Source organism: Chionomys nivalis, chromosome 2 (genome assembly GCF_950005125.1).
Source record: "Chionomys nivalis chromosome 2, mChiNiv1.1, whole genome shotgun sequence".
Classification (NCBI taxonomy): Eukaryota; Metazoa; Chordata; class Mammalia; order Rodentia; family Cricetidae; genus Chionomys; species Chionomys nivalis.
In genome coordinates, this window is record NC_080087.1 from 50,131,452 (window position 1) to 50,148,433 (window position 16,982).

Here is a 16,982-nt window from a genome sequence, read left to right on the forward strand (position 1 = left end):
TAAAATTGCACCAGTGCATATGTCAAATAGTTCTAATTAGTGCTTTCCCCCTACCTGGAGACACAAGGTCTGGTCCTAAGTCACTATTTGAAAACCAGATGGCATTGCAAATATCACACATTCATGCCCCTATCACTACCATGAATTCCTTGAAAACAGTTATGTGGATAGTTTTCAAAACCCCAAGACAAGAAAAAAACCCAGTTACAAGAAAAAAACTGTATGTGGGGATATATAAAGTATGCCAGACATAGAGATTTTCAAAGCCTCAGGTTATTGGGAAGTATGAGCAAACGAGACACAGTAATGAGCAGAGCTTGGATTGAGCCTTAATGTTTTTCTTAATGAGTTTAAGATTATAAAAGAGATAGACACTAGTCTCGCTCACAAAGAAACTAAATATCCTCTAACTCATACCACAGAAGACAAAGAGGGAATGCAAGGAGAGGGTTGAGCTCCAGTTTTTCATGGTTTGGAGGCGCTGTTGGGAAGAGGTGGGGTGTAGTGGGAGGACTTAGGTTATTGAAGGCATGCGCTAAGTGGAAATGGGGGAAGCACAGCCCATTGCTCTTCCTCTCTATTGCTTCCTGAGGTAAGTGGCTTTGCTATGCCATGAACCTCACATGATGTGCGACGGGGCCACAGGCCTGAGGTGGGACAAGCCTGTCATGAATGCTAACTCCCGAAACTGTGAGCCAAGGCAAGCCTTATGCTTTTGACAGCTGACTTATCTTAGGGGTTTGTCGTAGTGACACAAAGCGAATGAGAGTTACTAGTTGAATTCCTTGAAATGAGCCATGGAGGGAAGAGATGGCTTTTCTGCCGTCTGTTGACTCCTAGAGTCTTAGCCAGTTCTTATGGCAAAGCTCGGGATCATTAGCTTTTGAACTATTGTACTGCATTTACAGTGGATAGCTGCATTCATTTCCCATTACATGTGTGCACACTTAGCAGTGTTTTACATGTATAAGAAGAAAATAATATATACTTTTAAAAACATAGTCTGAAAACATATATTATATGCAAAATATGTATGAAATTCTTTAGTTATTTGTCTCTCAAGACAAAACTTTGTAAGTTTTGCTAGATACTTTGTTCCATTCCTATTGGAGATTAATAAGCTGGATGCGTCCTAAAACTACAAGGCTTATTAATTGAGTCTGAACAAAAAGCTAGGAATGCACAGGAGGAAAAGAACCTTATGTACTTGTGATTAGATTTTTAGGGGATAATTAAATTACACAAATGAAAATCAAATATCTTTGTATTTTCTTGTATCGACCCCTTGTCTGGGGAGAGAGCAGATTCTTTCACAGAGTGCACTGTCCTTTCTCTGATGTAACGGAGCAGCAGCGGGAGGAGAAGGCAGCTGCCCACATTTGTTGCTGTGGCTTCAGGGAAGTTAGAAGTTGGAAGGGGCATTGAGCCCGGGTTTGGGTGGGTCCTGAGATGTCTTCCATTGACGTCATTTCTAAGTCTAAAGGAAAGCTTCATAGCACACATTGGGGAACCCTTGGCCACCTCCAGATATGTAATTCCAGGGTGATGATCTCCCAAATGCTCCTGTATAAACTTTCCTTAAAAGTCACCCTGGGTCATGGGCTGATTCTTGCTTGGGTATTTCTCCTCCTGTTATGGGAAAAGGTCTCTCTTACCTTGAAGAGCTCACAGCCTCATCTGAAGCCTTTGGAACTGATGCAGATGACTAAGGGATTGGTAGGGCCGACACCTTACTTGAAACCCCATCTACTTACATTTATTATGTTAGTGGGTTTTTCCTGAGTCCACTCTCTTTGGAAGGGCATTTAAGTTTGGTGTTCTTTCTAGAGAGCCCGTCTATGACAACAAATTGTCCACACTTCTAAAGCTCTCTACACAGACATCTTGTCTCCACACCTCTGGAGACCTGCACCCTTTAGACACAAAAGAACAGATGCCAATTCATGCTCCCTGTGTCCAGCCATCCCCTTCCAAGGCTGTTGAAGAAACAGATAAGGTGTCTTAGACTTGTTATGTCCTGCACTAAATACCACTCCACCGGAATCGGACCAGGAGTCAGGAAGAGGACCTGACTCATCTCAGGGTGACTTGTCAGAGTAGGAGGGTCAGGTCTTCTCCTATTTGCTCAGCAAAAAGTAGAGGCTGCTGACTTGTTGGCTGGGATAACTTTGAATGAGGCGTCCATAATCCTGAATGTACTGAATACAAAAAGGCTCTGAGGTTGGGAGAGATGGGCCCCGGGGATCTCTCCTCGCTCCCAGCCTCCACTAAGCTACTTTTGTGGAACTGCTGCCTCCACCTTTGGCCCAACCCAAGAGCTGCATGGTTATGGACTGAGTTCCATCTGCTTTCTAGGTCTCAGTAGACAGTGGTGGGTAAGCTCCTAGTCAAGAAGGGCAAAGAAGAGTCACTCATTCTTCTTACTGGTTTATTTATCCTCATTTTGTCATCTCTGCCAATCTCTATGTCTCCATACTTAATACACACTCCCGTGCTACCCCTCTGAAACTTGATGGAGAGTGTTTTATATATATTTGTGCATTAACACTTCTGGACTACAAAGAGTGGGTGTCTTCTCTCATATGGATAAATTCTCCAATGTAAAGTAAGTGTCCTATACCTTAACTCATATCTGAAACTAACTGGAGTTAAGCATGTGTCCCACGAAGGTTTAGAACCCATTCCCCAAGAATTTTCCTTGGCTTTGAATGCCATTTGGATGAGTGACTTTGGAGGCCATTTCTTCATGAGCAGTAGGTGCCCAGGCTGCTTACAGCTTGTGCTGGGGCTGCAGTTACCAGTTAGAGGCACTCGTGATTCTTTCTTCACCATGGTTGATTCACTAGGGTAGCCCACATGACTCGGGAAAGCATTATATTAACTGTTTGGATTTTTCTGTTACATTTGCTATGTGTGTGAGCAAGTATGAGTGTGTATGTGGAGCATTTATGTGTAAATGTGTGTATGTATGCATGTATATGTGTGCGTATGTGTGTGTATGTATGCGTATGAGTGTGTGTTTCTATGTGTGCGTGGGGTGTGTGTGTCTGAGTGGTGTGTGGTGTGTGTGTGTGTGTGTGTATCCGTCCATCCCATTTCCCAGCCCATACCTACTCTCTGGAGGTCAGACAATGAGGTTGAAAGTGTCAAACTTTTAGTCACCTGGTTGTTGCTGACAGCCACCCCCATCTTCAGCTGTTTAGGAGTCACATCATTAGTAAAAGGACACATGGTAAGAATCCAAGGGTCTGGCTGGGTGATGGTGTGCACTCCTTTAATCCCAGGATTTGGGAGGCAGAAGCAGGTGGATCTCTGTGAGTTCAAGGCCAGCCTGGTCTACAGAGCTAGTTCCAGGACAGCCAGGGCTACTCAGAGAAACCCTGTCTTGAAAAGTAAAACAAATGAACAACAGCAACAAAAAGAATCCGAGGGTTCTAGAAACTTTGGGCCAAGGAGAGACACAAAAGCAAAATGTATTTCTCATTATAAATCATAATCTTAGGATTTTCTGGGGCTCTTGGACCTATAGGATTCCCCTGAAGTCTCTCATCACCTTTTATGTTAATGAAGACCCAAGATGAAGCCTTCTTAGATCTGGAAATGCAAAGAGCTAGTGACATAAGGTGTGAGCTACTGACAAATGTGGATACTGTGGCTTAGCACTGATCTTCTCAGAGATTTATAGGAATGTACTCACATACACACAAACACAAACAGATACACACACACATAGTAAATGTTGCATAGTAACACTCACATTATTTCTGATAAGTATAAAATAAAAACACAATTTTATGCTAGGACTGCTGTGAATAGTCTCCCAAGACCTATATCAAGTCATCACCAATCTATTCTATAGTATGTTTATAGCCCTCTGAAATTCATATAATGGAACCTAACCTCAAAGGTAATGTCATTATGAAGTGGGTCTTTTAGGAGTCCCTTGATGAGGGCAGAACCTGCAGCATGGGCTGAGCTCCCTCCAAAAAGATGCCCTAGGGAGCTTATTGGCCCTTCTCACTACGTGACTCATAGTGGGGTATCAACAGACAGGGACCTAAAGAAAATCCATCACCAGGTCCTCCCTGTGCTGCTACCCTGACCTCAGAAGTCTTAGCCTCTCAAATTGTGAGAACTATCGTTCGCCAGCCACACTGTCTGTGGCGTTTGGTTATAGTAGCCCAGTGAAACTGAGACATACCCAAAAACAGTAGGTGCCTTGTCTATACCCAGGATTTTAGTAGGGACCCATGAAAGTGATTTTCAATTACAAAACAAGGGGGGATGGAATTTTTATTGAGAAATATTTTAATAAACAATATTAATGTATTGGTCTTTATATCAATGCAGTCTTGCATGTGGGCCTTATGTGATTGTCTTTTAGACATTAGAAATTGCCCTGTGAGGGCATAAGTGCCTTCAGCATACAGCAATCATGAGGTAGCCCTGCCCCAGAGACAGACTTCCACGACCTGGCAGCAATGTGGACATTATATATTCAGTTCGTGATTTTTGAGAATGGAGTTCTAAAGGAATGTTTAATGTTAGAATTCCTCCATCTTGAAAGGTGTTGGCTATATTTGTGAAAGGCTTCCTGATGGCCACTCTGCAGATGCCACTGTGCACAGACCCCCTCCCCCCATACCACAACAGATACTTGCAATGAGTGGCAGACCACCTTGCCAGAGTCTTCAGGCTTAGCATCTTAGCGCTTACAATAACTGTCGGACCTCCTAGGCCCAACCCTCCACCAACTCAGGGTGTCTTTGTCCTCACTCAGCATCACAGTTTTCCCTGTGTTATCATCTTCTAAAGAAGCTCTGTTGGTGAGAAAATGCAGAGGCTTAGGTTGCTGTGGAGACAGCAGGACACTCTCAGAAGGAGTGTACCTCTGTCCACCCGAGCCAGCGATGATTGGCGATTCACAGACCCTGGGCGGAGCCCACCAGGATCATTGTTGTCTCTTCCTCTTGGGGAGATTGTTCCAGACCATCATCTACCACCTTGTGGAGAGCGCTGTAGTGTTCCCGGTCTTGGTGGAATGCATGTAGCTCGGAAGCCGCCTCCCAGGCAGCAAAAGAGGGCATGGGAAAGGGATCAGGCCTCTTGTTTTCAAAAAAGCATTTCAGGTTCCTCTCACTCAGCTTGTTGGCACATTCCAGGAGTTTGTTTTCCAATTGTTCCTTCTCACTTTGTGCGTACGTCTTCCAAAAATTCAGCTGCAGATAGCTGACTTTAGATTTGCAACGTGCATAGCAAGTGGTCAGCAAAGAGAAGAAGGATGCTGAACAAATCAGACACCATCCTAGAATCTTAGGGATAAAGAGATATTGAGGACACAGAAAAGCAAAATGACATCTCAGAGAGCTGGGTACTATTCCGGGAGAGCATAAAACCATGTTAATGCCACAGTTGTTACTGCCATCTCATCTCAAATTATTCACCTTAACTCTAAATGCTTTTGACAATCAAAATAAAGATGAAGTTGACTCAGCGTTGTTGCTATGCAAAGCAATAACCAGAAGGCTGACAGATGGAAAGAGTGATTACCGAATAACTCACTACTAAAGCACTTCCAATGGTATGGCTAGAAGAAAGAATTCTTTCTAATGCATCATGGTTGTTATTTGAATGAATGAGCGGTTTGTGAGCCAGGTGTCCAGGCGTTCATCAACTCATTCACACACTCCTGACCAACTTTTCCCATGGAACTTTGTAGAGAATAGCAGCCACTCTATAGATCCCAAGTGCATTGCTCACAGTGGAAAAAAACAGACAAGCAAAAACAAAACAATAATTGCAGCAGTACACAGAAACTTTAAGAATTTAAAGCCGTTCTAAATGTTTAGAGATAAAAGGGGAGAGGGTCAGGTCATTTCAAACTTTGAGGATTGTTTGTTCTTAATTTCTAAAGTTAGAAAAAGCAAGCAGTTTCCTAAACATGAATGCTCTATAGTTAACACATCTTCTAAATGTGCTGCTCCAATTGAACTTTTCATAATTCGAGTTAATTTTATATTTGAACAACTAACTAATTTCTTGAAATCATCTTTTGATTTCAGTTCAAAGGGCCCTCGACAGATGGACCCAACTGAGAACAAAAGCAATAGCCTGCAGTTGGGTCCACTCAGATCATAGGAGAGCCCAAATGAGCTTTAACTCAGTGGTTCCCAAACTCAGGGGTTACTAGAAGGGTCTCACCCCGCATAAATGCCATTTCTGAGTTGGTATTCCTCAGGCGAAACACCTGGCTTTCTCCTCCCCATGGGTGTTCCCTGTATCTCTTTCTCTATTATGATTTTAAGGTTACCCATCTCAGAAGATATTTGGGGGAACCCAAAGAAATGCTACTGGGCAAGAAGCTTGTGAGTTCCACCTGCTGTCCACTCGTTTGCAAGCGTCTCTTTCTGTCCTATGGTAGCAGCTGAGGCACAGTCACTACTATAGCGTCCTCCTGCTCTCCTTCAGTCATCAGTGGGCTTGTGGCTGACTCCCTCAGACCTTCCTTTCTCTCAGCATCCCTCTTCTCATTGTGACTGGGCCTCCTGTGTTTGAAGCTATCTCCCCCCACCTACCTGAGCTAATCCTGATGAGTTAGAAACTAACTATGTGATCGACTCAGATCGGCTCTTGCTTTCTGTACAACCTCAGCAGTGGCTGTTTCTCCCTGCCGAGTCTTCTCCTCCTCCCAGGCCCACAGCACCTAGAACTCCAGCTAGAATGAGGAGATTGTGCCACACCCAGCCCCAAATGGTGTCCTACTTGTCTCTTTCCCCCAATCCTGCCAGTTTTCTCTGCATCTTGAAATATTTAATGATGCTCTAGAAACTTTACGCCTCTTTATGTCCATTGTCTCTAAGTAACTTTCCAGAGTGAGTGTCACCGTCCCCCACTGTGAGAAAAATGGGGTTGAGGGTTCTACACCACAGAGCTGGGGAGCGGCAGCATCAGGATTCAAAGTCAGCTGACCGCAAGGCTGAGCTCTTTCCACTACTCCGTTCCACCATCCTGAAGAATAGAGTCGCCCAGCTGGGTTTCTTGTTGCTCTGCCCCACCCACCCATGAATGAATGAATGCACTTTTCCACCTCCGCCCACATGGCCAATTATTGTTTTGAACTGTGTGGTGCTTGCTGCCATCTGAACCTCACAGTCAGCACCTGCTATTGCCACATCTCCCTTCATCCACATCTCTCGGATATCCTCCTGTAGGTCTTAACCCCAAGCCCTTATGCTACTGAAAATCCAACAGGTCATTGTGGCCAAGCTAAGTTATAACCAGATGAGCATATTTTCTTTGGGCTTAGATTTAAAGAAGAGCTTACACAGTGTTGAGCATTTGGACTTGGCATTGGCTGGATGGAGCCTGGTGCCTGTGGATGTCAACCATGTGTCATTTGTACTGTAATAACATTAGTAATTAATACCTCCCTTCAACAAAAGACGGAATGCACTCAGAAGCCTGACATGTTCCATCTAACCTATGCTTTGTGCATTAAACAAAGGAGTTTATTTAGGAACATTCTTTGGCTTATTAGTTTATAAAGAATATGATTTTATTACTATTTTAGATGATAGGAGCCAACTTTACTTCAATGTGTTTGTTATAACCGCAAGTTCTTTCTAAAATAGTAAAAGTATAGTGTACCTGTGCTAATAGCATTCCTGAGAAATGGTGACTCTGTTTGCTCCTATCTACTCCTATTGCTTTCTTCTGACCTCAGAAATAGGAAATCAACTTTATCTCAAGGCCAGGCCAGGGCTATGTATGCATCGAGATCTGTGCTCATATACCTGGCCAAATGACAAGTTACTTCCCCGTGTTGATTAGCTGAAGCTGTAAATTACTTCTCGAAAGTAAAGCAATGCTCCAAATTCTGAGCTTCTAAAGGATGACGAGAGCATCTTTAGCTGTACAGCATAGAGAGAAAAGTCATCATCTCTCTAGGGAATATAGTCACTCTTTACTGATCGCCGTATGAAGACTGCTTGGTCCCTCTTTCGTTTGGGAAACTCTCAATCCCAGCAGCATCCACGCACACAAGTAGCAGTGGCCAGTGTGGTCACTCAAGCGAGTTTCCATGCTAATTACACCACATGCTACTTTGAGAAGGAGAAGCTGATTTGGCTCGGCTGTATTTCAGTGGATGAAGAAGTTGTGTCTGCGATTTTTGAGAAACCAGCTTGAAAATTAAGTAATCGATAGAAGGCAGTAATGCTTAATTACAGCTTGGGGTTAGTGCTCAGTGTGTGGCTTTTCGTTCTGCATTATTTACAAAGTCAACCCAGAGAGATGGTTTTGAGCACTTAAGTATTTACATATGCATAACCCAGAGGGTATTTTCTTTTTGGAAATCGAGACTACACTATCCAATCAGCAATTTTACTGATCCATCCTGTCCCTAAAAAGCTTCTCCTGAGATTGTCTTCATGCGCCGTCCTGTTTTAATTTCCACTTAGTGTCAAAATATTCCGGCAAGACTCAAACTCTGGCCTGGCAGACAGGAAGACAGAGAGGAATCTCCAAGTTCACACTTGGAACAAAGAGTGACATTTGTCCTTACCTGAGACTGGGCTTGCAGGGACAACTTCACCTCCTCGTTGTCCGTGGGTGCCATGCTGCTTCTGCCACAGGAGACTTTGTACAGCTCTTCCCAGCACTCTTTGGGCTTGCCCTTGCAAATCATCTCCAGGAGACTTGTGCTCCTTGTCCCGCTCATAGCACATTCGTAAAACGTCCCATTCAGCAAAGCCACGGAGAGCCACATCACTGGAGCCACCAATGAACTCAGTGTGATGTGGCCCAGGACGTAGAAGAAGCGGCAGCAGCGTTTCCTGGGGAAGATTTTCTTGGGATTTATGCAGCAGCCGGTGAAGAGTCTCCACGCCTTGTTATTTAGAAAGAATCCAAGGATCAGTAACACCCAGGCAGGGGCAAAGAGGAAAACCAGCCCATAGGCTGTGTTCTCCGTGCTGCAGGGGCACTTAAACGCCACTAGTGAGAAGAGACGCTCACTTCCCAGGGTCAGCAAAGCCATGAAGCTGTAGCCAATAGCCGTCTTTTGGTTAAGAAAGAATTTCAGAATACTCTGAAAAGCATCCATGTTGGAGACACACGAAGAGGGGAAGAGGAAAGAGCCTTGGTTTTAGCTCAGCAGCTGTGGCTGTGGAGGGTGGAGCCCTTTTGAAACAACAGTCCTCCTCTGTCTGCCTCCAGCCAGATAAGGAAACAATGTCATTCCTCAGGAATGCTAATTTCCCAACAACGTTCAGATAATGCCTCCTACTGGTGAATGCTGACACTTGAGGGCTGAGACACTGAAGAGGAAAAGCAAAGTGCACAGGTTCCTATTAATATTCTTCCGATGGGCTTTTGATTGCAAATCGAAAGTGCTCACACAAATTATGGTATAGAAAATTTCCAGCAGGAGACTCGGCTGACTGACTGGTAGTCAATCCAGTCTGCAAACCCAGCATTTCACAATAGGTTTCTTCTCTTGCTCTATGCCCTAAGATCTGGTAGACAGTGGTTCAGGTGGCCTAAAAGGGCTTGCACTAAAGACTTGAAACACCGTTTAGGATTGGGATGATTGGAATTTATGAGGGAAGTCTAGTAACTAACTGAACTTTCAGAGAAAAAGAGGAGCCCTCACTTCCCTTCATGTGACTTCTTGATTCAGATCTTGATCATTTTGACACAAAGAAAACCCTTCTAGAGCAGACGTGGAGTCTACAAGAGGATGTCTTCAGGCCTCCCAGCTGCCCACCAGGTGGTAGATTTGGACCTTTGCTGAACCTCAGCATGGCGTTTCATGCCAAGACATGTTTCTGTCTAAAGTGACTCTGCCCCATCTTGTCCACTTGTCATATGCTAGCTCTCTCCGTGCTCATGTGTTCTAGGTCTAATCATGGTGTCAAACGTAGACTTCAAACTCATTCAGTAGCTTGATTTGCAAGTGACGACTGAACTTACACTGTGGCAGGCCCTTGAGAGACAGGTGCTCCTCCATAAGAGCCTATTAAATTGAACCAAATGAGCAAATGAATGGACATTTTTCTACTTCAAATTATAAATAATTTAAGAAAATTGCTTCCATTTCTCTTATGCTGCTCTTAATTTTAAAATTAAGCTAATTAAGGCCTTTGGATGATGGCAGCACATCAAGCTGACAAATTTCCATTAATAAGCTTTAGAAGCTGGGCCTAGGTGTTTGGTGAAATTGCCTTGGATCAGGAGCCAGGAACTAGAAAGCCACAGTCTTTGCTGTCGTTTTTACTTCTCTAAATACCAGATCACACATCTGTGAAACTTGTGCTTCCAAAGAAGCAGCGGAGCCCGTGAGAGAGAGGGCTGATGGGTAAAGGTGAATTCCAGTAAGCCTGAGGATCTGAGTTCTATCCTTAGAACCCACATGGTAGGACAGGGGAACCAGCTTCTCCTTGTCCACTGATGTGTGCCAACCACACACATGCACACACACAACAAATGACTGAAAAATAATGCTTCAAACAGAAGTGAGTCCCAGCCCTGCTTAAGATCTGCTTAAAAACAAAGACAGACAGAAAGCAAAGGCTGTGGAGGACAGTTGGAGTGTCTAAGGCCTCTTCTGGTTCTGTGCTGCGGGGTTCTTGGTGTCCTACACCACAGCAGACACTTTCGACAATTGCATTATCACACATTTATGTTGCTCCCACCACTGCGTCTTGCTCCTCCTCAAAGACCCAATATCTACAGTATAATTCTGTCTCCAAAACCACATCCTCCTGTCTAATCTGCCCCACGGCGTAGTATATTCTCAGACCAGTGCCCTCCTATCGTGGAATATGCCCGGAACCTCTGAACTCTTAACTCAGGGTCTGCCACGATCAGTGTGGCATATATCACAATGTTGTGTTGATGCGTTTTCTCCAAGGGTTTTTAGAAATAATATTTTCTTTTTACAAACTATATTGTTCCACAAAGCTTAGTCCTGTAGGATATTCTAGAAGAATAAAAAATTAATTTAAGAGTCTCCCATGGCAGATGGCCAGTAAACTACAAAGAAAAGTGTGGGCACAGATACCCTGGTTGCAGCCTCAGCTTGGCAAGCTTGATGCCGTGCTGCAATGCCCGGGAAATGGACTTCGGTCTGAGACTAAATGCTTTCATCTTCTCGCTCTTTATCAGGTTGCTTTCAAGATGTACCTGGGCATCACGCCGAGCGTGGCCTGTCACAATTCAAGCCGAAATGAATTCTCCCTGATTCTAGACAAGAATCCTCTGGCAGAGTTTGTGGAAGAGCTGCCTGCTGGACGATCTGCGCTGTGCTACTGCGGCCTGCTCTGTGGGGTCATCCGAGGAGGCCTGGAGATGGTAAAGCACGTGCTTCATCTTCATCATGCGTGTTAGCCATCCAGTGCTGTTCTCAAAGTGTACCAGCCTCAAAGGAATGCACATTTTCTAAAGATGCAATGTCCGGGACTGAGCAAGGCCTGTTACTGCAAGCCTGTCAGCTCAGCTCCCTGGGAGGTACCATAGGAAGATCAGGAGTATAGGTTCAGGGCCAAGTTTGTGCTATAGAAAGCAAATTCAGCACCATCCTGGGCAACTCAACCCGGTCCCGTATTAAAATTTTAAAAGTGAAATGGAAGACTAAGGACTTTTGCCGGAGAGAAAGAAAAGAAATCTGGGAGATGGCTTGGCATGTGCCGTTAAACCTGAGAACCTGAATGCAATTCTTAGAACCCACATTGTATAAGGACTGAGCTGACGCCTGCAGGTTGTGACTTTCCTTTACACTCTGCGGTACATGCGTATGTGAGAAAACACACACACTAAACTGATCAGTGAAAAGGGAAAGAGCCCCAGGAGTAGGTCACACAGTTGTGGCTGATGAGGATCTCTCGCAGCTTAGTTTACAAGTAGCCTCTGCAGACTTGCTGATGCTAGACAAACCACCCACAGGTTCACACAGTGTCAGTGCCTTGCAGGCCACTGTGTGGACGAGCCAGAAAGTTCCTTGCCACTTAGACCTCTTTGTAGATATAATCACGGCATGGCAGTCTGAGCTGCCAACCTCGGGGCTATGTGGGAGGGGAATAACTGGGGACCTGTAGTACAGGAGGTACAGGTCAGTGTAAGCTGACTTTCACACCTAAGGTATTCATTGCTTTAACTGAGACAGTTATTAGCATCGGTAAGGTGCCTGGGACTGAGCCTGCAAAGATGGACAAGATACAGAGAATCTCCTGTCTAGTTTAAGAAGTCATGTGCAAGTAAGTGTGATACAGGGGTGGAGGGAGACCTGAAGTAGGAGAGAATCTGTACAGTCTTGATAGAAACTCTGAACTGACTTTCTAAGGAACGATGGGAGTTAGGTGAAGGCTTTCGTAAAGCAAGCAGGAAAAGAGTAATATTTCAGGTAGAAGGGACAGAATGTTCAAAGGCTCCTCAAAATAAAAGAACCAGAAACTCAGATAGTTCAGGACTGATATAAAGACTAAGAGAGGGACTGCCATGAGAAAGGCTTGAATTCTTCAAAGATAAAAGAAGGGATCCACACGACAAGCCGGAAAATTCAGTCTTCTACATTGAAAGTACCAGCGCAGTGCATGCAGGTTTATAATCAAGGAAATAAGAGTCTGAAATTTACGTTCTAGAAATTCCAGTCCCTTGTCAATCAGATGAGGGTATACACTGAAGAGAGAATGCTCAGGGAGAGAGGAGAGCAGATATACAGCTGGTGCTGGTAACCTCAACGAAAACCAGAAGGCATCCCTGGAAGCGGTAATCAAGAGGCAACTCACTGGACCAGTACTTGTCAGGGCAGAACAGTCAAAACTCAGATGTCAGCTGGCAGAAAGGGACACAATTGAAAAGAGAAAGATTGAAAAATGGCCTTCAGGTTTCTGAACAGACCCATAGGGGAAATTACAATATTAACCAACAGAACAAAACTAAGAGGATTGGAATTGACAAGGGGGAGCTCAGTTTTGAACTTGTTACTGCTGAGATGTTCAACAAACACACAGTGAGGATTTCCGAAAGAAGTTGTCTTTTTTTTTTATTCATTTATTTACAGACAAGGTCTCATCATGTAGCACAGGCTGGCCTCAAACTCATGATCCTCCTGCCTCAGCTTCAGAGTCCTGGGATTACGGGTGTTTGCTGCCATGCCTTGCCCCCATTTTTTATATGTGCCTGTGGAATATGACTGTCAAGGTGTCAGAACTGACAGAAATACCTAAGGAGATTCTGTGTAGCAGGAAGAAAAGTGAGCATGGTTAGAGTTCTAGGAAACAGAACAAAAATATAGAGTTAAACAGAGCACCCAAAGACTACAGAGGGCAGCAACATGGAGTATTCAGAAGAAGGAAACTGATGGAGAGTGATGGATGGGGTCACAGAAACCAGAAAGCAGAGTATTTCAAGAAAACTAGCAAGACCAACTCAACACAGGTAGCTCTGTAGGTAGAGTTTTTCATCAGAACCACCTGCTTCCAAATAACCACACAAAGATTTATTATTAATTATAAATGCTTGGTCAATAGCTTAGGCTTGTTATTGACTAGCTCATACATCTTAATTGATCCAAATTTCTTATCTACACTCTACCATGTGGTGGTACCTCTTTTCACACATTTACCTCCTGCTTCCTCTGCATCTGACTGGTAACTCTCGTGACTCTGCCCTTCTTCTTCCCTGCATCCCCACTGCCCCCCAAATCCTGCCTAGCTATTAGATGTTTAGCTTTTTATTAAACAAATCAGTGGGCAAAGACACATCTTCACAGTGTCCAAAAGATTATTCCATAATATAATGCCACTTTCCAAGGCTTTGGAGAGGGCCTTGGTAGCAGCTATGATGAAGAAAAAATGAGTAATAAGAGAATCTGTCAGACTGGTGAGGCTGCAGCAGCTGACGAAGAGGCAACAACCAGCAGTCTTGTTTTCCCAGAATCTTCTCTATTAGAATGAGCTCTTAAACCATTCTAAGCCTGTGTTATTGATCTGCTCAATAAGGATCCATGCATATAATTTTATCTGTGGAAATTAAGGAAGTGATAAAGTAACTGATATTTCCAAAGTGTAAGACAATGGAGATAATTGCATGTATCTTCCTTGCAGATCCTTCACGATGTAGTACCCGAGATTATGTTAGATTTTATCTGCATCAGTAGGCATTATATCAAGAAAAGGGAAGAGAAGAATTATAGGAGGCTACACTGAAAGGGGTAACCATATAACTAAAACAAAAATAGGATAAAGAAGTCACCAGCTTTCATGGGCAATTATGTTGACCTTATGTGTTGACCATGAGTGGTCTCACATGTCCAAAGAGCTTCAGCAGAAGTAGTCTGTGTGTTTCTTTAAAGGATTTTCTGTTATATATTTTAAGACATAAAAAAACCATAGGGAAGAAAATTCAGAGATTAACTATAGGCCCTATGTTTCAAAAACATCCACTCTCTTTCATTGGATGATGGGTGTGGTAGTTTGAATGTAATTGGCCCTCATAAGACTTTGTTGAGTAGGTGTGGAGCGACTTTGTTGGAGTAGGTGTGGCCTTGTTAGAGGAAGTGTGTCACTGTGGGGGCAGGCTTTGAGGTCTCCTTTGCTCAAGTTTTATTCAGTGTGACACACAGTCCACTTCCTGTTGCCTGCCAGACATAGGACTCTCAGCTACTTCTCCAGCACCATGTGTGCCTGCATGTCCCCATGTCCCATTGTGATGATAACAGACTGAACCTCTAAACTGTAAGCCACCAACCCAGTTAAATGTTTTCCTTTATAAGAATTGTTGTGGCCATGGTGTCCCTTCACAACAATAGAAAACATAACTAAGTCAGTGGGTACCATGAGGCAAGGATTTTGCACTCTTTATGAGCCAGTTGATCTGACATTTGGAGGCCTGTGGATTAGAAAATCCAGGTTCATTGCCTAGGAGTTCTTTATCTGGGAGGGGTGAGTCAGGTAAGGTTCAATAAATATTAATTAATTGCTGGCTAGACCCAGGAGCTTTTATCTTACTACTCTCTTCTACCAGCTCCCCTCACTTATTTATCTTCTTTATCCCAATGACTAAAAATAACTCTGATCAGATACTCTATTGAAAATAGGTCAGCAATACCATGCTGTTCTTACATGAACACATTTTAATGAATAGAGAAGTAAGCCCTTGGGTTTACTTCATTGTCTGGGAAATGGGAAATGCTTTCAAGTTGAAAAGTAGGCCTGGCCATCAAATATTCATGTCTGTAATTCAATATCTAATCTTATATTTATAATGTAGTTAGTATTTCAAAGCTCTCAAGGCCATAGGCAATTGCTAAATGTTGTTAGAATAAGCGATTATATTGTTTAGCTAATGACAGAATGTTTTATGGCAAGTCAGCTTGAGAGGAATCCTATAAAGACCCATTTCTCCTCTGAAGTTCCGCTTGGCCAGGGACCCAGAATGAGGTGTATGTCTGAGTCAGAAATTTGCTTTCTTTCTGAGATGGGTAGGATGGTTCATCCTTCCTCCAGTGCTCACGTAATATTGATGATGTGTGGTCCAGGTATCTCTGGAGAACACAGTTCAAGGTTCTTTATTCACAAAACAGATGTTTATTATCAAAAGTGAAAGACAGGAAAAAATAGATTTCGAAAAAAAAAAGTTGTTTTTTTTTAAATGACACAAGCCTGTTTTTTTTTTCCATCCTAGGTTCATTTGGCTGCTGAAGTTACATTCTTGCAAGACAGACTAAAAGGCGACAGTGTGACAGAAATTGGAATAACTTTTCTAAAAAAGCTGGACGAGAAAAAATATAGACGGAAAAAATGAAGACTAGCACGTAGAGTGCCATGGGTGGTTAGCTGACCAGCGAGTATTAGCTAAACACACAGCCACAGAAGTTTTGGCATTGCCTGATGGCATGGGCTTTGACAGGCTTATAAACTTGCTGTGTATCACACAATTTCGCGATTTCAAATGCAAATAACTCCTTATAAAACAGCAAGCATGAATTCCACATATTACTCAATCCATCCTCAGCCAGTCTACCCATCCAATTACCTGTGGCAATAGGGAAAAAAGAAGCACCACCATTAGGGGATTATCTCTTTTCAATAGAAAAAAAATGGACAAAATGATACAGCTTTAGAGAGAGACAGACTCAGCCAGGAGGTGGTGCATGCCTTTAATCCCAGCACTCACAAAGCAGAGATATGTGTATCTCTGTGAGTTTGAGGCCAGCCTGATCTTTAGAGCAAGTTCTAGAACAGCCAGGACTACACACAGAAACTGTCTCAAAAAACCAAAAGGAAAAGAAAAAATTTTATATATATATATATATATATATACACACACACACACACACACACACACACACACACACACACACACATTTGCAACACTTTAGTTTTTTTTTTTTTTTTGGTTTTTTGAGACAGGGTTTCTCTGTGGTTTTTTGTAGCCTGTCCTGGAACTAGCTCTTGTAGACCAGGCTGGTCTCGAACTCACAGAGATCCACCTGCCTCTGCCTCCCGAGTGCTGGGATTAAAGGCGTGCACCACCACCGCCCGGCAACACTTTAGTTTTTATAGATGATGAATATGCTTTTTCTCATATATTGTCTTGGCTTAGGGCTTCAGCCACTCGCCAGTTATAATCACCAAGGCCACCTATTTATCTGGATACTAGTTCTGAAGCATTAAACCTTATTATGTTTTAACACATCTAGCTTTCAATCTTACTTTCTCTAATTTGGAGATAGCTACTATTGAGCAAATATCATTAGTACCTCATGACATTTGGCTGGCGGAAACCATGGAGATCAAATCTGAAAGTCTTTCGCTTAAAGCAGCACACTCTAGGTCCTTTGAGTACGTTCTGGACCCTGGAATGTGCCCTTATTTGATTATACCATCTCTTCTGTTCTGCCAACCCAGTCATCAAACCCACCACCCTGAAGGCAGCTTTATCTGATATTCTCATGGATACTACATACAGAACTAGTGATG

At 43.4% G+C, this 16,982-nt stretch overlaps 2 protein-coding genes across 2 annotated transcripts in view; one reads left to right on the top strand and one right to left on the bottom strand.

The window, feature by feature from the left end:
* The window catches only part of Trappc3l (trafficking protein particle complex subunit 3L), a 45,846-nt gene extending 30,042 nt beyond the window's left edge, over positions 1 to 15,804 (top strand). Inside the window, exons 4-5 of the mRNA XM_057762360.1 lie at positions 11,167 to 11,352; positions 15,685 to 15,804. Coding sequence (XP_057618343.1) covers positions 11,167 to 11,352; positions 15,685 to 15,804 — 306 coding nt within the window. The remainder of the gene's footprint in view (positions 1 to 11,166; positions 11,353 to 15,684) is intronic.
* On the bottom strand, positions 4,703 to 9,154 carry Calhm5 (calcium homeostasis modulator family member 5). The gene is made up of 2 exons (XM_057762358.1): positions 8,564 to 9,154; positions 4,703 to 5,312 (listed from the first exon to the last, which is right to left on the bottom strand). Exons 1-2 carry the CDS (start codon positions 9,101 to 9,103, stop codon positions 4,923 to 4,925), a joined length of 930 nt encoding a protein of 309 aa, XP_057618341.1. The 5' UTR covers positions 9,104 to 9,154; the 3' UTR covers positions 4,703 to 4,922.
* Positions 15,805 to 16,982: the final 1,178 nt, after the last annotated feature.